Raw genomic sequence first — 21,588 nt, 5'->3', positions numbered from 1 at the left:
TCACCTTTAAAATGGTGATAACCATATAGGGTTGTTGAAAAATTAAAATTCTTGTAAAGAACTCAGAAGGGTAAGTTTTCAATAAACACTAGCGAGCACTATGGATAGTAGTAGCAGCGGCAGTAATCATAACAGTAGCATTAGTAGTAGTAGCAGTACTAATGATGGCAGTAATAATATTAGTACTCGTTATAGTCGATAGTAGCAGCAGCAGAGAAACAAGCAGCAACTATATGCCATAACTATGACCAAATCTGTCCTAGGTCAAAAAGAGTCAGTCAAATCGTAGGCAACATCTTCCCATAATACTGTTATTATACTCAAAAGATTTAATCTCTCATACTTAAGAGTCTGAAAATAACCTATTTCTTTGCCTTGAAGTTGGATTAAAAGAATAAATGGTTTTGATACCATGTTACATATTTATGGGTGAGCCAAAGTAAGGAAGGAAATTGAGTCTCTAAGGCCATCAGATTTGTCTCATCATCAGGCGAAATATTTTGAACTTGGTATTTAATTATTTTTCTTCACAGAGGAAACGAATGGACATACAAAAAGTAAAACACATGATAAAGCCTACAAAGTTGCTTTGCAAAACCAAATGTTTTTATTGCCTACCAGTGGGAATGAAATCTGAAAGCCAGAATAAGAGAGTTGACTGTGACAAACGATGAATCATTTGAGGCTTTTGGTTCTTTTACATGTGTTATGCACTGCAGCATTAATGTAAAATATAATGAACCATATTTTCAATGAAGAGCTGGAAATATATTTATGTATGTATTTATTTATTTAGTGAGAATATTAAAGAATATTCTCAATTATGTATTTCCACTGAAAATATATTCCCCCGCAATAGTACAAGAGATTGACAAGTTAACTCACAGACTTTTTTGCCTGTGTTGTAATATAAGCAATCTCACCTCTCAGAAAGAAGATTTCAATAAGAAATTCTCACCAGCCCGACAATATCCCAGATCCAGGGTAAAACACAGAAGGCAGTGGAAAAACATTCTTGCGCATCTCCACATCAGTGTGGTTCCTGAAATATAGTGGCACTAAGTCAGAGTCAGAGAAACTGCCCAGATACCTGCTTATCTGTGGTTTCTGCTCTATCTATTAAGCATCACCCAACTCTCAAAAATAGATCAACTCAATGGGATAGCATCTTGCCTAATAACCAATGAGAAGGTTGGGAGACGTTTTCCCCCAATGCTTGTGGTAGGGTGGTTCTAGATGACACCCCCAGACTCCCAGAAGAATGACTCCTCACCTCCCCCCCCCCCATTATGAGGAGTGCTAACTTGGAAAAGTTTGAGGAACATTATCTTCCCATCTATTTTTCTCTCACAGCCAACAACCATTTAACAACAGATACACCTATTCTATCTCCTAAATATCCCTCAGGATGACCCATGTTCCTCCACATCCTTAGTTTGTGTTGTCATCATTTATTGCTCCAAGGAGTGCAGTAATTTCCTCCCTATTTAGGCTTATCCTACCTATAGTGAGGGTAGTGCTAACTGCTATAAGAAATAAACCTCCAAATTACAGTCTTTTAATCATAGAAGTTTATTTCTGGTGTTTCTATTCAGTGGTGGCCTTCCTCACAGTGATGTCAGGACCTGCGCTCCTTTGTTTTTATAATTCTGCAACACTATCCGGCAGGAATCAGCATTTTTTTTTCTCTAAAGTGCCAAACAGTAAATACTTCAGGCTTTTCCAGCCATATAGTCTCTGTGATAACTGCTCAATGCTGCCAATGTAGCCAAAAGCAGCCATAGACATACCCAAATGAGAGGGACTGTAGAACTTTATATATTTGAATTTAATATAATTTTAATTTAATATAATTTTTATTATATTTGATTTAATATAATTTTTACCTGTCATGAAATTTGAATTTTATATAATTTTTACCTGTCATGAAATATTATTCTTTTGACTGTTTTCCCCACTTAGAATTTTATAAACCATTCTTAATTCAAGGGCCACACAAAAAGAATGTGGCAAGCTAGATTTGCCCTGCAGGTCATAGTTTAGTGACTCTTGTATTAGAGTGAAAAGAAAATCAAATGTAAAATATTGTAGCCTGATGATTCAAACTGCTAAGAGTTGTGTTCTTTTGTTTTAGCAACTGGACATAAAGTTTTCGTCTCTTTGCTTTTCTTTTTAACAGGATCTGGAAATATGGCGGTATCACATCCCATAGCTGCCAGCACACCTGAAGGGAGCAATTATGGGGCAATAGGTATTTCCTACAATGAGTCCTTTCATTGAAATGTTTCCTAATTCCCCAGAGAATTAGGAGAATTCCTAATAACTGAGAGAGTGAGCAAGGCAGTTATTACATAAGACTGCACTGTCTTTATAAAATAAATTGATTGGATAACCTGGAAGGTTCCTTCTAATTCTAACTTTCTCTACATTTATTATTGTTTCTAGCCTCATGAGCAGAATTCCTTGCAGTGGTTGCCATCAACACCCAAGACCCCCATGGGGTTTTTTTTCATACCCAGCCTGACTTTAGGACATGAAAGATGTGTCAGAGTCTGATATCAGGGAGTCCAGCCACAACTGACCAGTTGTTTCATTCTCAGGTTTCAGTGGAGTAAGAGCAATCAGAAGGCTAAGGTTGTGCTGCATGTGAACATGGCTAAAGCCTAACAATCTTTCATTCTGGCTAACTTCATAGTTGAACCTGCTTACTGCCATCCTATTGTTCACTTAGCAGCCCCCAGTGTTCATTAAGTGGGACTGAAAGGAAGAGAATTCCTAGCCCTGTCTTGTTAGAGCAGGAGTGCTTTGATGCTTCTATGCACTTCCATGCTTATGGGCCTACGAATGATGCACCTTAAAATGTCAGTGTAGAGGAACTTGGAATCCTGTATTCCTGCCCTATTATTATATAACTTTGAGAAGCATGTGGGCTCCACGCAGGCAACTTATTTCTGGCTCTGCCATAACGGGGTTTTTCGAGTTTTTTTTTTTTTTTAACCATCTGAACAGAAGAAATAAAGCAGAAGGAAGCCTCGGCTCATGTGCTCATCATGCTGCACAAATTCCCATCTGCTCTGGGAAACATTCACAGGAACACAAGGCTTCTTCTCCCTGAGAATATTGTTTTTGTTATGTAATCGTAGATGTGGCATGTGGGGGATTTCCATATACAAATACTTCATCCACAAGCCATGAAAGCTGCCGGATATGCGTGTGTTTCCATGTATGTGTGGTAGGTGCCAAACATAACTACGCACATATGTACATTTATATATTTATGTTCATATTTTAAAATATGAAAAATGAAATATGGCATATTATTTTTGCCTCTAATAGTTAACAGAGCAGATGTCTATATATTAGTATGTATTCAGCCCTAGAAATAGACAATATAAATATAAAAATAAGAGGAGAAGAAGATTCAAAATTTGTTGAGGAGGAATTGAGAGAAAGATCATGTGTTGTGGGTAAGGAGTTAGTTTTTACCAACACAACATTTTCAAGAATGAGTCAGCATAGAGCTTTTTGCGGAGAAGAATGGGCTCCATGGGTTCTTCTTGGCTTTGGAAGGCAGATTAGTGTTCTCTGTTTCAGATGAGTCAAACTCCAGTCCTGGCAGGCAGATGTCCTCCTCCGATGGTGGGAAGCCATGCCAGTCTGACACAGACAGCTCTGTGGAAGAGAGTGACTTTGATACCATGCCAGACATTGAGAGTGATAAGAATATCATCCGGACCAAGGTACCTTTGCCTGGACGTACTCTCTAAAAGGGCAGAAAGTTCAAAAGCTGAATACAACTTTAGCAATGCCTTAGTTTCCTTTATTTTTTTCCCCCTCCCTTTTAAGAGAAGTCAAATTTCTCAGAGGGCTTTTTTTTAAAAATTTAATTTTATTATTAGTTTCACATACAGAGTTAGACATTTATATAGTCTATAAAACAATCCCCCTAATTGCTCTTTCGCTCCTCTACCTCTACACCTAGCCATTGTACTACAGCTGGCTGCATTCCCTATGCCGTGCTCCCCATCTCCATGACCATCTACTTCTTTAACCCTTCACCCCTTTCTCCCAGACTCCCAACCCCCCTCCCCTCTGGCCATCACCAGACTGTTCTCTATATTTGTGAGTCTGTTTTTGATTAGTTTGTCCTTTTCGTTCCTTAGCTTCTGCATATAAGTGAAATCATACGGTATTTATCTTTCTGTCTGACTTACTTCTCTCAGCACAATAACCTCTAAGTTCATCTATGTCATTGTGAATGGTAGAATTTCATTTTTGTAATGACCAATTAATATTTCATTGCACATGTGAACCGTAACTTCTTTATCCAATCATCTGTTGATGGACATTTAGGTTGCTTCCATATCTTAGCTATTGTAAATTGTGCTGCCATGAGCACAGGGTGCATAGATCTTTATGAATTATTGGTTTGCTTTTCTTTAGATAAATACCCAGAAGTGCAATTACTGGGTCAAAAGGTATCCATTTTTAATTTTTTGAGAAATCTCCATACTGTTTTCCATAGTGGCTGTACCAATTTGCATTTCCACCAACAGAGTATGAGGGTTCCCTTTTCTCCACATCCTCGCCAACACTATAAGAAGTATTCGACTCCCAATGGTTATCCCACATTAGCCAATCTTTAATATTCCAAAGGAAATACTAAGATTTTCATTAAGGTATCCTGGGAAAAGCAAAATTAAAAGAAAAGTCTTGTTAAATATTGTTAATCTCTAGCGAAAGATTGAATTGAAATTTGTAAAGCTCTCCTTTGTCTCGCATGTGAAAAAAAAAGAAAGTACGGTTATGCATTCTCTTTTTCTTTGTCCTCCTAGATGTTCCTTTACCTGTCAGACCTGTCCAGGAAGGACCGGAGAATTGTCAGTAAAAAATATAAGATTTATTTTTGGTGAGTAGATGACCAGCAGGACCATAGTTATCTTTAGTAAAATTAAAGTTTTCTTTGTATAAGTTAGTTACTGATGTCACAAGTTTCAGTGTTTAATGAGGTACAGGCATAGGTGTTTCAAGGATCCATTCCATATTTCATAAGAAGAACAAAAATAAACTACAAAAGGCAACTAGCCCTAAATGAAATAAATACAAAGAATGGTAGTAGAACCTCGTGTGTTTAGGGAGCACACTGAATCCTCTTCTAGAAGGATAATATAACGATGACATTTGTGTAACTACCTTCCCTGAGGCACACTAAACTGCAGCCACTCCCTCTTTTCCTCGCCAGGTCCTGCTCTTGGAAGAAGCAGTGATTTCAGATACTAGGTGCCTAGAGAACCTCAGAGTAGCAGGAAACTATCCTAAGAGGAGGTGATACCACCAGCCAATGATAAATAGACCTGTGATAGTCAAACACACAAATGCAGCCTTCCTTCAAGCTGAGAGGCTGAGCTGCCTGGCAGGGACCCCTCCCTCCTCCCAGAAACCCCAGGCTGACACTGTGACAGCCCTTCCCATTTTTTTCTCTAGAAAGATGCCCTTTAATTCGATACAGATATTAGAGGAAAACAAAGAACAATGAGGGCCACATGGAATTTCATAGTGGGACCATCATTTTGGAACTACGAGGTATCTAAGAGATTCACATCCCTTCATGTGATCCATCTCTCATTACTTAACACTCTGATCGCTTTTAATCTAACAGCATCTTTAAAAGATAGGCTCTCATTAATAATTTAGTTAAATCAGAGCAAGTATTATTTACACTTTTTTACAAATGACTGGAGAAATAGAAACCACATAATGTTTCTAATTGCTTTTCCAAGTTGACTAGGGAGTCACGGGGTGGAAGCATTCTTTTTTTAAAAAATGAGCAAAGATTCCATTGTTGATTTGGAAATAACTATTTCTGGTTCTTTCTGCCTGCATAGGAACATTATCACTATCGCTGTGTTTTATGCACTACCTGTGATCCAGCTGGTCATCACCTACCAGACAGTAAGTGCTGCCCTGAACCCCAGAATCCAAGCTTCACACTGCAGGGAAAGATCTTTGTTGTGACTTACAGAGAAAGGTATAACTTGGGGCAGGTCCAAAAATTATTTTCTCACTTGGGTTCCAATTGGACTTCTCCATTGCTTCATCGTTGACTGACCTTTAAATCTAGTTCCCAATTGTTTTATCACAGAGGGACCTGGAACCTCTTGAATTATTCTGTCTACCAATCTGAAATTATTACCTTGCACTCATTTAGTCATAGTACTTATCAACTGTGTCTATTATTTTCCAGTCTGAACTTCTGAACTTTTGAAAATTATGGAGTAATGAGTAAATAAAGTTCCAGACCAAAACAAGGAAATCTGATGTCTAATTTAGCCTGTGCCCTCTCATTAAGGGGAAATATTTTTTTGTAAAAGTAAAAACAGCTTCACAAAAGTAATAAAATTTTAAAAACCTAAACTACAAACTAGAATAAAGAAAAAATAGTAGTTAAAACAGCTTGAGAATCCCCACCACTCCCTGACCCTGGGGTCCAAGTCACTTAAGTGACCTTCTCTAAGATTCATTTTATATGAGGAAGACCATTTAGAATAGCATGAGGCTGAAGGTATTTCTAATGCAGTGGCTTTCAAACTTTGCTATGCATTACAATCATCTGGGGAATTTTTTTAAATCCCAGTGTCCAAGCTGTACCCCATAGCAGTTAGATCAGATTCTCTGAGAGTGAAACCAGGCATTAGTATTCATCAAACTCCCAATGATTCCAAGGTACAAACATGTTTGAAAGCCAATAATCTAATAATATTCAGCCAATTCCATACTTATTACATGATGAGGAAAAGGACTTTATGAGGTTTGAGAGCCACAGTTTATAATCTAAATATTCTCTGAATACTTTGAGGCCCTCTCAGAAGATATGGATTGTTCTATGGTCTGGAAAGGTTTCTAATGACAGAGATGATCATAAATATGGAAAACTGTTTTCATGTCTGCCTCTATGGGTGTCATTTCCATGCAGAGGATGGGACAGCTCCATATCCTTCTAGCATTCATCTAGAAAATAGGAGGTATCATGACAGTCCTAATAGGCAGGTTCCAATGTCAGCATACTTTCATACTTCTTTTATCATGACAACAAAGGAAACTTAGTTGTATTCTACCTTGAAGCCATTTAATGGAAGACACAGAATATTTCAATTCAAAGCAAGATGGTAGCATTTAAAGGAAATGTGCCTGTGCTATATAAAGGTAGCAGAGAATAACTCAGTCCTGTTGAGGTGCTCTGTAAATCCCTGACAGTGTATCACTGTGAGCAGTGTCTGCTTTTTGTGATTTCAAGCCTGAGCTCGGGGAATGGAGAAAAACTGCATCGCCTCTTCTCGCTCTTGATTTTGCAGGTGGTAAATGTCACTGGCGACCAAGACATCTGCTACTACAACTTCCTCTGTGCTCACCCCTTGGGCGTCCTGAGGTAAGTGCAGTCCTCTGGTTGCCCATGTGGCATTTAGAGATGCCTTTCTGTGTAATGTTGTAATATCTGTTTTTAAAAATACTAAAAACATCTGTGGAAAACTACCCCAGTCAAGGATAAAGAGGAATAAAATCAAGAAGTCGAGATCAGGTGTGCTTCTTTCATTCCTGCACAAGGCCTCAGGGAACATTCTTAAGAATAATCTGCTGAGAAAAGGGCAGGGATATTTTTTAAAACATCAAGTCCCTAGCTATAATGGCACTCATCCATGGGTATGAGCTGCTAGTACATTCAATCCATTAAACAGCCTCATGTGAAAGATGAAAACTGAACATTCATGTTTTCATGTCCACCTGCATGGGTATCATTTCCATGCAGAGGATGGAACAACCTCATTTTAGATGAAGACTCTAAGGTTTAGAAAGGTAAGGCCTTGCTGAAGGTCCCTCAGCTGTCAATGATGCACGAATTTGAACCCGTGCTTGCTGCCTCCAAGGGCATCCTATAGCCACCAGAACATGGTACAGTGGAAAGAGCATTTGTTTGAAAGTTGGGAACCTGGCTTCTTGTGTCAGAACTGAACTAGCCTCAGTTTCCTGAATGAAAGCCAGTGGCTGTAACCCGCTGACAGTTATCCTGAAATTCATAGTTACAGAGCTGAGCACTGACACATGACATGGGTCCATCTATAGGACTTCTCTCTCACTGTGTAGCTGAAACACTTGGCCAATCTACCCATCTTTGGAGTGGCCTTGTCAGGATTTATTCCATGCCAGTGCCATTGGGACCAGAGAGAACTGAGAAAGTGTTAGAGAAGAGAAGTGGGCATCCTGAGAGGGGACAAACACATTTCACAGGCTAAGCACTCAAAAATGAAAGGTTAAAGATGCTCTCTGACGATTCTTTAGTCTCGAAATCTTATGAAAAGGTTAGTGGTGTAAAACATGGAATGCTGAGTTCTTTCACTAATTCGTGAATTCATTCTCTGAATCTCTTTGACTGCCTGACTCTCATGGTTTCTGTCTCGCCCCTTTAGTGCCTTCAACAACATTCTCAGTAACCTCGGCCATGTGCTCTTGGGCTTCCTCTTCCTGCTGGTAGTCTTGCGCCGGGATATTCTCCATCGAAGAGCCCTAGAAGCCAAGGATATCTTTGCCATGGTGAGAAGAGGGTGGATAAATTGGAAGTGGGAGCTGAGAAGGGTTATGATTCCAAACAGGGTCCACAAAGAAGAGGGACATCTGGCTTGATGGTGTGATGATGGACTATGACACTTGAGGCCAGAAGCTTGGGCATCCAGATTCCGTGGCTGTCACTCACTGGTATCTTTCTATTGACCATGCTGTCTCCTTTTTCAGGAGTATGGGATTCCCAAGCACTTTGGTCTCTTCTATGCTATGGGCATTGCATTGATGATGGAAGGAGTGCTCAGTGCCTGTTACCATGTCTGCCCTAATTACTCCAACTTCCAATTCGGTAATTAGAATTTATATCAACTACACAGATTTGAGTTATAGGAGTCTTGTCCTGGGATCCTCCCAAAAATGCCAAGGTTATACTTGCAAGAATTAAGTGACATTTTACATGAGCTGAATGATCTGAGGACACCTCAGCAGAGGGTATGTTTTCTACATGTTGTACCATTTTTCCTCTCTGACTTCCTTTCAGACTAGGAAACTCTCAACACTGAATGATGACCTCATGGCTAGATCTGCACCTGGGCCATGGGGTCAGCATTGGACAGCAGGTCGGATAGAACTCACCAACAAACGTCCATATAGGTCCTTCAGTATAATTTGGCCTAATTTAGCAGTTAGACTGCTTTGAGATGAAATTAATTAAAAAGCTGATTCAAATTGGATTAAATAATAACAACATTTATCAGCTTACCATCTAAAACTCCAGAGGTAGAAAGGGATTGTGGTTTTTTTATCTGGTGGCTCTGGCTCCACGTCTCACATGCCTTCCTTAAGCCTAGCCTGCATGTTGCTTTTATGCTCAGGCTATCAGGGAACGCATGGTGGCAGATATGGCCACAGCAGGTTCTGGCTTCCTATCTCAAAACCACAATGTCTGGAAGACACAGCAAGCTGGCTTTCAACAGCCTTCATTTAAGAGCAAGGAAACTGTCTTTTTCAAACTCCCCCAGATAATGTCCCCTCATACCTCAATAGCATAAACAGTCATGAGCCCATTCCAGAATCATTGCCATGTGCTGGTTAGCTCAAGCCGGGATTGCTACACCAATTGCAGTGGCAAAGGAGACAGTATTACTTCTAGAACAGGGGTCTTCAACCCCCAGGCCGCAGGCCAGAACCCATCCGTGGCCTGTTAGGAACTGGGTCACACAGTAGGAGGTGAGCAGCGGGCAAGTGAGTGAAGCTTCATCTGTCTTTGCAGCCTCTCCCCAGCGCTAGCATCGCCACCACAGCTCCACCTCAGATCATTAGACATTAGATTCTTATCAGAGTACTGATCTCTGGTGCCAAAAGGGTTGGAGACCGCTGTTTTGGACCAATGAGACCCATTCCTAGAACCAGGGGCAGAGCTAAACTTCAGGAAGCAAATTGGCAGGAAGAGTGTGCATTTCTGAATTGAAAACAGGACCAAGACATCTGAGTTAGTACCGAGATGCTGTTAGGAAGGAAGAAGGGAGGAGCCGACTCTGACAGTTGGCAGCTCACACTGTCCTCCTCACTCAAGTATAAGGATTTTTAAAAGTCATTTTTATGTTTGTGCTTCAGCCTCTGCCTGTCAACTCAGAACACCACAGAAATTCTGTCACATTTTAATATTTTAAAATTAGAAAACACTTTTAATAAAGATATTTGTAGAGAACAATATTATTCACCACTCTATAAACAAATGCCCATATTTAAAAATATTTACCTTAAACTCACTTTTTAAGAAATAAAACATATAATGTTGAGGTCCTGTTTTGAACTGCTTTCCACATTTATTCCCCTCTTTCCTTCCCAAAAAGAAATAATAATCATTTCATAATCATAATCATAGTAATCAAATGAATAATTATGGTCATTAACTATGATTAATTTGGTATTTATCCTTCCAGTTTATTTTTATAGTTTTACTACATTCTTAGAAAATTAATATTAATGTATTACTCTATTCTGCAATCTTTTTTCATCCAGCAATATGTTTTTAAGACTTATCAGTATTGAATCAAGGACAGTTAGTTCATTTATTTTTAAGGATTGTCATTTTCTGTACTAAAAATATACCATATTTATCAATGTTTCTACTGAACAACATTTAGATGTTGCCAATATTTTACTATTACAGACAGTGCTGCAATGAATATCCTTATGTATGGCTCTTGTACATGTGAAAGAGGTTCCCTAGGATACCTAGAAGTAGAATTTTGGGGTCACCTGCAATGGAAGATATGCATCTTCTATTTTACCAAAAACTGACAAGTTTCCCTCTGGAGTATTAATTCCCACTCCTGCTAGCTGTGTGAGGGTTCCCGTTGCCCCACATCATCACTAGCATGTGTTATTGTCAGACATTTAAATTCTTCAATTTTTAGTAACATGGGGCATTGCATCATTTTAATTGCATTTCTATAACTCGCATGCAGCTAAGCCATGTTCAATTTCTAGCTGTTTTCCACCCTTAGGCTATAGAGCTATATAGGAGCAGTAATCAATGTGGTTATATTTCAGGATGCTGAGAAGGATCTCCTACACTCACCTAGGATTCATTTTATTGTCACACTGCCCTAACTGTCACCACTGGGCTTCTTTAGTCATTGTTGTTGAACACCAGCATTCAAACGCAAATACTTCTGCAAGTGGGGATAGTCAATTAATTATATATCATATCATCAGATACTTTCCTCCCGTGAACTAGGAACAGCCTTGGAGGGGTTCAGAAGTGGAGTATGTGGGATTTGCCTAAGCACATGCCTGGGGAGGCAGGCATGTTGAAGGTCTCCATGCAGTCCAAGGGCAGCAAGGATGCCAAGGCCTGATAGGAGGGGGTTTTCTGAGGCTGAAGAGAAACCTCTCTGTCGCTACTGGATCCTGATTGTCTTGGCTCCTCCTTCGTGCCCTCAGACACCTCCTTCATGTACATGATTGCTGGCCTCTGCATGCTGAAGCTGTATCAGACCCGCCACCCGGACATCAACGCCAGCGCCTACGCTGCCTATGCCTCCTTCGCCTTGGTCATCACACTCACCGTCCTCGGAGTGGTGTGTTCCTCCCCGCGGCCTTCAGCCTGGCTTTCAAAAAGTTTCCCCTAAGGAGGGTTTTGTGGTTTGTTTTTTTTTTTTGGTTTTTTTCATTTTTTGTTTGTGTGAACAGGTGAACAGAACTGAATTAATTATAATCTTTGGTTCATGATACACTCTCATCATTGATCCGTTTGTGGCACTTTATTTAGTTATTTGGCTAGTTATTTTTAATAATGTAATTGACACCTGTAGAAACTACCCCCTGGAGAGTTTTAATGTAAAGCAGGGGCTTGACTCATGAGAGGTTGCAAAAGAGATGTACAAGATTGGAGAGACTGACTTAAACGAACAGAAACCACTTTCTAAATGTGCGTGGATAACAAGTGTTAGTTCTCTTCAGTTATTTGAAGAGCATTAGCCCCCAAGTTTAGACCCTTTGCCCCTTTCTTCTTGTTGTTCAGCTGCCTCACTTGTTTCTTCCCTTTTCCATTCTCATTTGGCCAGGTGGCTATTCTTTTTCCTGCCCTGGATGCAGTAAGATCCCTGTGAGCTCAGAGAAGGAGGGAAAAAACAAAATGCATGCACTGCTCCGTTTTTGATTCCTTATGCAGGAATGAGAGACAGATGATTTTAGTGAGTTCTCTGGGAAAACCCCCGGATGAAGATAACTTCCACCTTTACTCCTAGGTGTTTGGAAAAAATGATGTGTGGTTCTGGGCCATCTTTTCTGTGATCCATATTCTGGCATCTCTGGCCCTCAGCACCCAGATCTACTACATGGGTCGCTTCAAGATAGGTGAGTCACCTGTTACTCTATACTAAACACACTAATTAACTTACCCTAAGAAAGCATTGTCTTCACTGATCCTAAACAGAAGTGTTACTGGTCACTGTGAACATATACTCTGAATTCTGTGTTGTGTTTATAGCATGCATTCTCTTCAAGAGCTTCCTCTCCTTTATAGGATTGCAATAAACTGTAATCACTAGTTCTAGTCACCTGAAAAACTAAGCTTGCCATACCTGAGAGCTGACACATACCTCCAACTCCAAGTCCCAAATGCTTTACAACCCACCAAACTTTGAAAGTGTATTTACAGAACAGTATGATCATCACACCACTAGTTCTATGTAGGGGATGTTTTTTGGTTTGTAGTATATAAAAGGAGCATTTCTCTAACCATGCTAAATGGTTATCAAGAATGAATTAGATATTATTTTCAGTTTCTAGGACTGGAACTATTGGAAACCAACTTGCCATTCTCACCTTCTGAACTCCCTATGACAATGTAAACATTACAACATTGAGTGTTCTACAGAAATCAGCTTCTGATCCGCTGTTGGTCAGTCATCATACATGGGAGCAGGTTCACGTCATTTCTAGAGCATTTAAATTTCACCAGTCATTTTAAAGTTCATAATGTTAGACTTAAATATTCTTTTGTATATGTCAAGGAAATCATTAGATATAAACAAAGGCCCACTCCTAATATTCGTAGAGCCCAAGGCAAGATTTCAAATAAAAGCTCACATACCACATGTGTAAAAATTTTAAAGTTATGACACAGACTAAAAAACTGTTAAACACATGGAAGAAAGGAAAGGAAAGGAAGACAGAAAGGATGACCAACAAACTAATAAATGTAATATGCCTTCATCACAACCTAAAAGGTCCAGATTCAAATTTAGAATTCTCAGTTCCTCAGAACATAGCTATACAGAAGAGCTGGTCCCCAGCACCACCCTTTTTTCTTCCCACCCCCGTCTTTGTCCTGTATCTGAAGGAGCCTCACAAATATGCATATGGATACCCTTGCTCAACATCCAAATGATGCATACTCTAGTGGTGCCATCTGCCTCATGAAGATGATCAGGGAAGGGAACTAGGCAGGCTCTGAGAGCAAACTTGAGGCCACCTGGGCTGGGAATTCTAGGGTCGGGAATTCACTATGTGCTCTAGAAAGAGAAGCAGTCCCCTTGCCCTGAGGACTCCTCACTCAATGGGGCACAAGGGTCTCTAAAATATGAGATCCTTCTTGCTCAGGGTAATTTTACGTAAACAGGTGGCTTGTTTAAGACTGTAAGACCAAATAAAACATTTTCTTCTTTTGGCAGTTTAGGTTTCCTTTTTGGCGTGGTCAGTAGATTTATCCTTGGCACTAAAAGCCAGTGTACCTCCAAATCCCCCAGGGGATGCATCATTAGCTGGTTGTGTGTTCCTTTGGTTTGATGCTTTGGTTATTTTCCATCCTCCAGACTCAAAGATGAGTTAAGTCATACAAAGTCAACTTCAAAAAAAAAAAAAAAAATTTGAATCACTGTGGCTTTGGGCTCTCCCAGAGAACCAGAACAGTAGTCCCCCCTTATTCATGGGGGATTTGTTCCAAGACCCCCTGTGGCTTCCTGAAACTGCAGAGAGTACTGAACCCTATATATACTGTTTTATCCTATACGTATATACCTATCATAAAGTTTAATTTATAAATTAGGCAGAATGAGAGATTAACAACATTAACTAATAATAAAATAGAATAGTCATAATAATTACTGTAATAGCAGTTATGTGAATGTAGTCAATCTCTCTCAAAATATCTTATTGTCCTACACTCACCTTTTCTCTTCAAGAAAGCTCTTTACAGCTCTTCTGTGGCATATCCAAATTGCCAGCATCACTATTCTTGCGCTTTGGGGCCATTATTAAGTAAAATAAGGTTTACTTGAACACAAACACTGAGCTACCTGGACAGTCCAACCGATAACCAAGATGGCTACTAAGTGACTACTGGGTGGGGCACATATGCAGCATGAAGACACTGGACAAAGGGATGAGTCACGTCCCAGGCCAACTCACGGGACTCGCGAGATTATATCATGCTACTCGGAACGGCGCCCAATTTAAAACATGAACTGTTTATTTCTGAAATTTTCCATTTAATTTTTTCAAGCCCTGGTTTACCATGGGTAACTGAAACTGCGTAAAGCAAAACCATGAATAAGGGGGAAGTACTGTATATATAATGGTGACCATTAATACATAGCAGAGCTTTTACGATATTTATACCACCTTTACCCCATACAATTTTGCAATACTGAATTAGTTTTCCTTTAAAAAGGAGAAATCTAATGTATCATGTTATGACTGCGTAATATATCTGTCCGGGTCCCAACAGGAAAAAGCTGTCACACAAAGACTGAGGAAGATTTATTCACAAAGCGATTATTCATAAGACAAGGGTGGGGTAAAGAAAAATGAAAGGGGTAGCATGGTAACCGAGGGTTAGAAGCAGAGAAGCTTTTACCATCCATACCCCAAAAGGACAGGGAAAAAGTGGTTAGAGAGCATCACAGGGAGGAAGCCACTCTGAAAGGAACAGTGACCGTTGGCTGACAGACACGGCCAGCCTGAGGCCACCTCACAGGGAGGGCACCAGGCAGGTACATACTCTGAGTTCACTCGCCTTCCTCTGTCCCCCCAGTATCCTGCTGGAGTTTCCCAGTGTCCCAATCCGTGGAGAGTAGGGAAGTCCACTGACGTCCATGCAGTGAGCCTCCCTGGGCATGGTGCAGGAAGAGAAACGTAGCAAGTAGGTCTGAAAGGGCAAATAGAAGATGGCCAGTGTCTAGCTTACCTGAATATTTTCAATTTCTGGACCCAGGAGTCTTCCCCATGTGGTTATAGATTTACCAGAGTCAAATGGAAAACTCTCTATTTCATTGCGACAATGATCACATCTAAATTTAGTCCAAAGGCAGGAAGTTGAGTTAGTGGACAGCGGTTCAAGTAACACCAACCTCTCAACTCATTTCATATAAGCTGCCTTTGCTTTCTCAAACCACGTTTCCTTTCTCCATGGCCCTGAGGCCACACATGAAGACAAACATGGACACAGGAAAGGCAACAGTAGGACAGAAAACTGTAGAACTACTTTGCCCAGAACTACTGTACTACCAGAGCCCTGGAAAAGGGCCACAGGGATGAGAGAGAATCGACTATAAATTATAAGTGGTGCACAAAAGGAGACAGAGAGAGAAAAAAGCCTGATCCTTCCTTGAGGAACAGCAGACTTCTGAATGTCCGAGACACGCAGGAAAATTTCGTGTTCTGTATGATGAGCAAACATTACTTTTATAATCGGAAAATAAAATTTAAATTTAAAATGCTAAATATATATTAAAAAAAAGGAAAATTAAAGTCATCCATTTAGAGAGAAAAACGAAATGACCAGTAGTTTGTCTGTTTGGCTACCTTCTTACAGTTCTTTTTTTTTTCCTCGTTTCTTCTCTGCTTCCCACTGATTCAGATGTGTCTGACACAGGTAATGTTCAGCCGCCTTTCACAGAGTTCTAGATTGTTTTCTGGTTGTCCTGCCAGATCTGCCCCCTAAACACTCCCTTCCAGGTTGGGCAGCTTGGTGGGAGGGGGGAGCCAGACAGAGGCTAAGAGGCCAGGATCCCTCCAACCCAGCTGCCGCACCCCTTCTGGGCTATTGCACGTGGACCTCCCTCTCCTCCTTCCCTCAGTGCATCTAGTCTAGTGGAAACTGGTTAAATTGACCCCAAGGGTAGCCTAGGGGAAAAGTAGCATTCATGACAGAGTTGAACTTTACCCTCTCTGAATGCTTGCTTGTGATGTCTATGGTGTGAACAGCTCCCAGAAAGACAGCTCCACCCATGACCCTGAATCATATAATAATTATAACACCCACACCTGCTGTGTTTCATACTGTCTTTTTGAAGAACGGCATTTAAAAACACCTTTCCTGTCTTCTACCTATCTTAACTAAATTTCTTTAACTCGGTATAGGTTTAGGCTTTCTGAGCATGCTCAGTAGGCCCCAGTACCCCTTGGTTCAGTTCTTACCAACTTATAACCACATTGAGAAATACAGATTAAAACTTTTACAGGCAAAGATTTCCAATTCTCTAGAGCAAGCAGATGTTTTAAGGTGAGTTCGAGGGGCCCAATAACACCTCTGCTATAAAGGAAACACCGCTAGAGTGAATTGTAAACAAAGGCAAACTTAGCTGAAGGAGACCATAGAAGGGTTGGCCAGCCACTCACATTATTTGTGAGTGCTGGTTACTCGTGTCCATCTTGCTTGCCTTTCTGCAGTATGACCCGTGGACATGGCACACCCTCCACTGAAAGCACAGATGGTGTGGGTGCCATTGTTTAAAGCTAACATTTATTGCACACTCATTCGGAGCAAAGCACCGTTTTTATGAGGTGAAGACATCGTCCTGGCCCCAAAAGTTTCAGCTACCTGGGAGTATTTTGGATCATCTCTGATAAGCCTTCTTACCATGTGGTTGTGTCATCGGCAGATTTGGGGATTTTCCGGCGGGCCGCTATGGTCGTCTACACAGACTGTATCCAGCAGTGCAGCCGGCCTCTGTACATGGTACGTGCATACTCTTGTGTTCCCTGGCCTCCTCCCAGAGAGCAGGGGACTAGCAGGAGGGGCAGACTCAGGGAAGTCATCCAGCTGCCTAAAACCCAAAGGGCCAGATGGCCCAGGGGAGCTAAGGTCCAGTCAGGGGGAAGAAGCATGTTGTTTATCCTTCTAGTTCATAAAAAAATAATAAGCTGGGATGGTGCCACTTTCGTACATGAAATATTGCTAGTATATAAAAAAGAAAAATATATATGTATAAAACTACTAAATAGTGATTGTTGCTGTGGGGAAGGATCAAGACAGGTGTCCCTGTAAATGACCATCCAAAGAGGTATGATTATTTCACTTGTGAAAGTGAAAGGGGGTGCTACTAATAATGGCACCAGGACAGCAGGCATAAACCAGGACCGTCCCGAGCAAACTGGGACACATGGTCACTCCAATCACTTTCATTAGCCACTTAGGCTTTCTACATTATACATTGGTTTGATTTTTATACATCGTTTGCTTTTTACAATGAGTAAGAATATTTTTTTCCAAGCCTGTGGTTATTGCTTAATGGATGAAATACAAGTTTTAAATTTTTTTCCATTATAGTTTTCAGTATATTATACATTTGTACACTGAGCAGAGGAATCAGGGCCCTGCTCATAGTTATGTCTTGGCTCACTGGGCTGTGACCTTGGGAAAACTATGCGCCTCCTCTGAACCATTGCCTCAATCTTTACACAGAGTTGTGGTCAGAACTATTGATGCTATTTGGGCCTGATACACAAGAGTTCAGTAAATATCTGCTAATAGTTTATAATCAGGAGGATTTTTACATAAAGGAATGTGGAAACCTTTTAGCCCCCAAGAGCTTAAATAGGAGCTACAGGCACTAAAAAGTGAAGGAACAGAGGCTGGAGGGTTTTTGATGTTTTCTTTCCTCCTCTCCAGGACAGAATGGTATTGCTCATTGTGGGGAATCTGGTTAACTGGTCCTTGTAAGTAATCTTAGGAAAACACGTTTTTCTCTTTATTAATGTTCATACACTGTGGTTTAGCTTTCCTTTCCTGTCATTTTTGTAAAAATATTTGAAATTAAGGAGAGCATAGGATTTTGCTCGCCCTAAAGATTTGAGAAAAAGATTTGTTTGTTTGTTTTTCTCTCCTGCAAAGACTGTACTAGGAAATTCTTGAATATCAATAGTGGTCTCTCTTAAAGAAGTGAGTTCAGTGCATTAATGCATTTAGTTCCTTTGCTCGACAATACAAACATCAGATTTTTTATAACTGTTTGGATAGATTAGATACATGGATGGATGGATGGATAGATGGATGGATGGATGGATGGATGGATGGATGGATGGATGGATGGATGGATGGATGGTCAGACAGACAGATGGACAGATGTTATTCTAGTAGTTGCAGAATTGCAACATAGTCTTAATTTTTTTGTAAAACTTTCCGTAAAGGTTACCCAGTAGGCGTTTCTCTCTCTCTTTGTGTACGCGCGTGTGTGTGTAAGTCCCTTTTCTATTTATTTCTTTCCCTCTAGATCTCATTCTTCCAACTCCACCTATGTTATTCTTCTTCCTTCCCCCGCCTCTTTATTGCCTTCGTCATTTTTCTTCAAATGGCCTCAAAATAGAACAGTACGACAGATGTATATTTTTGATAGCTATAATTATTTTACACAACCTAGTCTCAACTCAAAAATGTGCACAAGTGAGTTTTTTATTAATCCCTCAAAAATAAGTAAGTTTAGCTGCTTTTATTAGTGGTTCTTAGCTGATGTGCTCCTCTGGGCTAGTGACCTCTGATAGAAAGATAGCTCTCTACTCCTGCTGCCCTTTAAACATAAAAGGAACAAAGAAAGAGGCATATCTTCAAAGGAAGCCAGAATCTAGTCATGAAAATTTGAATGTTACTTGGGCACCATATGCTTCTAGAAGGAACTCCCCATAATGTCACCCCAGGGATTGCCTTGGGTAAGAGTCATATCTGTGAAAAACCTCTTCTTTACGTGGGGACAAGTGGAGATGAGAAATTCTTGGTGGTGGTCACCTCCAGCCCTCTTCAGTACCACCCTTTGAGAGCAGACCACACAGTCCTGGTGACTCCATAGGTAGGTTAATAAATGTCGATATTAATCTAAAAATCATAGATAGATAGCCAAAACTTGATAATGTGTGTCAAGCCAACTATTGAGATAATTCTACATCTAATAATCTAGTCCAATGAATTCATCTTAAATGAAAAAAAAAGCACACTGTGTCTGAAGATATTCATTTATTCATTGCAGTGTTTTTTATAATAGTGAAAAACTAAAGGAGGGAGGGAAAACTTTCGACCAGGGAGGAAAGATGATTCTTTATAATACAGTACATCCACTTATGGGAACCTTACGATCATTAAAAATGAATATTTTGAAGGAAGTGTAATAAATTTAAAGTCACTTACAACATATTAACATAGTTTTAAAAAATTCCCCTCCTTGACAAAATGGGAGTGGGAAAGTGAAAAAGCCACCAAATCCCCCTTCACGGCTGCAAAATAATTCCTCCCCATGTGCTCAGTGCCCTCTTTGGACTCATCTACCGACCCAGGGACTTTGCTTCCTACATGCTGGGCATCTTCATCTGCAACCTGCTGCTCTACTTGGCCTTTTACATCATCATGAAGGTAAGCGCGGCCGCGGGGAGCCTGGGAGCCCCACCGCCTCAGGCCCTCCACAGGCAGTGCAGGCAGCTGGGCGGCCTCTGCTTCTCACCCACAGCTCCGCAGCTCCGAGAAGGTCCTCCCCATCCCGTTCTTCTGCATCATTGCCACGGCTGTGGTGTGGGCCGCTGCCCTGTATTTTTTCTTCCAGAATCTCAGCAGCTGGGAGGTAAGAGGGCAGTTTTCTTTTCCAAGATGTTCTCTCTCCATCTTGCCTTTCAACTATGCCACCTCTCTCTTTTCATGTGCTTGTTGCTGTTTATCTTTTTTACATTCTCTAAAACGAAAGGTTTCTCTAAAAGTTTTAATATTCACACAATGAACGGCCCGTTGTCATCATTATCAAGGTAGCTCTCGTGAATGTGTAAGCCCCACAGACTTTGCGAATTTGGTCTTCATTATGTATTCTGTTACGAGCCTGCTCCCAGAGGATGTTTAACTTGCGCGCAAACCTCGATTATCTTCTCCACCTTTCTCATCATAATCACAATCCATAAACAGATATCCAGGTGCAGGTGTTTATAAATCCATTTCATAGATGGGAAAGCTGAGGCCTAGGCAATTCGTGACATAGCTGAGGTACAGAACAAGGAAGTGTCCGCTCTCCATCTCTACAATCACCACAATCAATTGTACAACTTTTTATCGCCCCAAAAAGAGACTCCCCATTTCTCCCTAAGCCCTTGGACCTGGGCAGCCACTGATCTATCTTTTGCCGCTATAGATCTGCCTATACGGGATATTTCATTCAAATGAAATCATATAGTATGTCGCCTTTGGGTCTGGCTTCCTTCACTTGGAGCATAATGTTTTCTAGATCTGTTCATGTTGTAGGATGTGTCAGTACTTCATGTCTTTTGGTTGCTGGGTAATATTCAATTATGTGGATACACTACACTTTATCTATCCATTCATCTATTGATATACATTTAGGTTGTTTCCACCTTGGGGCTCTTATGAATGATGCTGCTGTGAACATTTGTGTACAAGTTTTTGTGTGAACATGTGTTTCCTTGGAAGCTAACTTTTTGAGCCAGGCATCTAGTAGCATTTGTGTAGTTTTCTGGATGCCCAGCCTTTTAAGCAGTTGAACTGTGGGAATGCTCGCCCACGTCCTGCCTCGCCTTCCTCCAGGGGACTCCAGCCGAATCCCGGGAGAAGAACCGTGAATGTATCCTGCTGGATTTCTTTGATGACCACGACATCTGGCACTTCCTGTCTGCCACTGCCCTTTTTTTCTCATTCTTGGTGAGTTTGTAATACCTTTATAGTTAATTTCTTCTCTCTTTACATTCTGTACTCTCTCTTTTTTTCTCTTCCTCTCTTCCTTACACCCTCTTCTGTATTCCTCTCTAATTTCCCTTTCCAAGTGGCCATTGTAGTTCAATGTACAGATTGTTTTTTTTTCTTTTTATACTGTATCCTTGGGTTAGACATTATTTTCATTTCTCTTTACTCTTCAGTATCTTAAGACACAGAGTGACCGCATGATTTTCCTTAAGCTGCGCAACATTTGGACTGAATTGATTATTAGAACTCACATGCCCGGAATCCCCGCAGGAATCAGTGTTGGTGTCCACTAAAATTTCGATAACATTAGGTTATTCCTTCTTGTGCTATATACTCACATTCCTCCTCCTCTTCCGGTCTCACTGAATATCTTAAAAATAATTTGTAAATTCCTGGAGTGGCTCAGGATAGCATCCAGGACTCTGTTGCCTTCTCACCAGTCAGTTCCCAAACTCCTCTGTAGTCTCTCATTTTTTTACCCAAATGCCTTCCCAGAAGCCAGGCATATTACAAAAGCCTTAACTCCTCACATCCTTTCATCTTAATTTTGACTCTTCCAACTTAAAAGTCCATGG

At 40.6% G+C, this 21,588-nt stretch overlaps 1 protein-coding gene across 4 annotated transcripts in view; it reads left to right on the top strand.

The window, feature by feature from the left end:
- SIDT1 (SID1 transmembrane family member 1) overlaps positions 1–21,588 on the top strand; it is a 77,679-nt gene that overhangs the window by 49,387 nt on the left and 6,704 nt on the right. For 3 of the 4 annotated variants that reach the window (XM_016150676.2, XM_036219363.1, XM_036219364.1), the window contains 15 exons: positions 2,180–2,251; positions 3,595–3,740; positions 4,836–4,909; positions 5,886–5,952; positions 7,353–7,426; positions 8,463–8,586; positions 8,785–8,902; positions 11,506–11,642; positions 12,312–12,420; positions 15,926–15,940; positions 16,950–17,026; positions 17,960–18,006; positions 19,582–19,687; positions 19,782–19,892; positions 20,858–20,971. In XM_016150676.2, the coding sequence (XP_016006162.2) occupies positions 2,180–2,251; positions 3,595–3,740; positions 4,836–4,909; positions 5,886–5,952; positions 7,353–7,426; positions 8,463–8,586; positions 8,785–8,902; positions 11,506–11,642; positions 12,312–12,420; positions 15,926–15,940; positions 16,950–17,026; positions 17,960–18,006; positions 19,582–19,687; positions 19,782–19,892; positions 20,858–20,971 (1,391 nt within the window). The remainder of the gene's footprint in view (positions 1–2,179; positions 2,252–3,594; positions 3,741–4,835; positions 4,910–5,885; positions 5,953–7,352; positions 7,427–8,462; positions 8,587–8,784; positions 8,903–11,505; positions 11,643–12,311; positions 12,421–15,925; positions 15,941–16,949; positions 17,027–17,959; positions 18,007–19,581; positions 19,688–19,781; positions 19,893–20,857; positions 20,972–21,588) is intronic. The other variant, XM_036219362.1, reaches the window with a different exon arrangement.

The sequence above is a fragment of the Rousettus aegyptiacus genome, unplaced genomic scaffold, assembly GCF_014176215.1.
Source record: "Rousettus aegyptiacus isolate mRouAeg1 unplaced genomic scaffold, mRouAeg1.p scaffold_m13_p_4, whole genome shotgun sequence".
Taxonomy (NCBI): Eukaryota; Metazoa; Chordata; class Mammalia; order Chiroptera; family Pteropodidae; genus Rousettus; species Rousettus aegyptiacus.
Note: the sequence above shows the minus strand (reverse complement) of the source record. Positions and strands in the feature narration are given on the sequence as shown.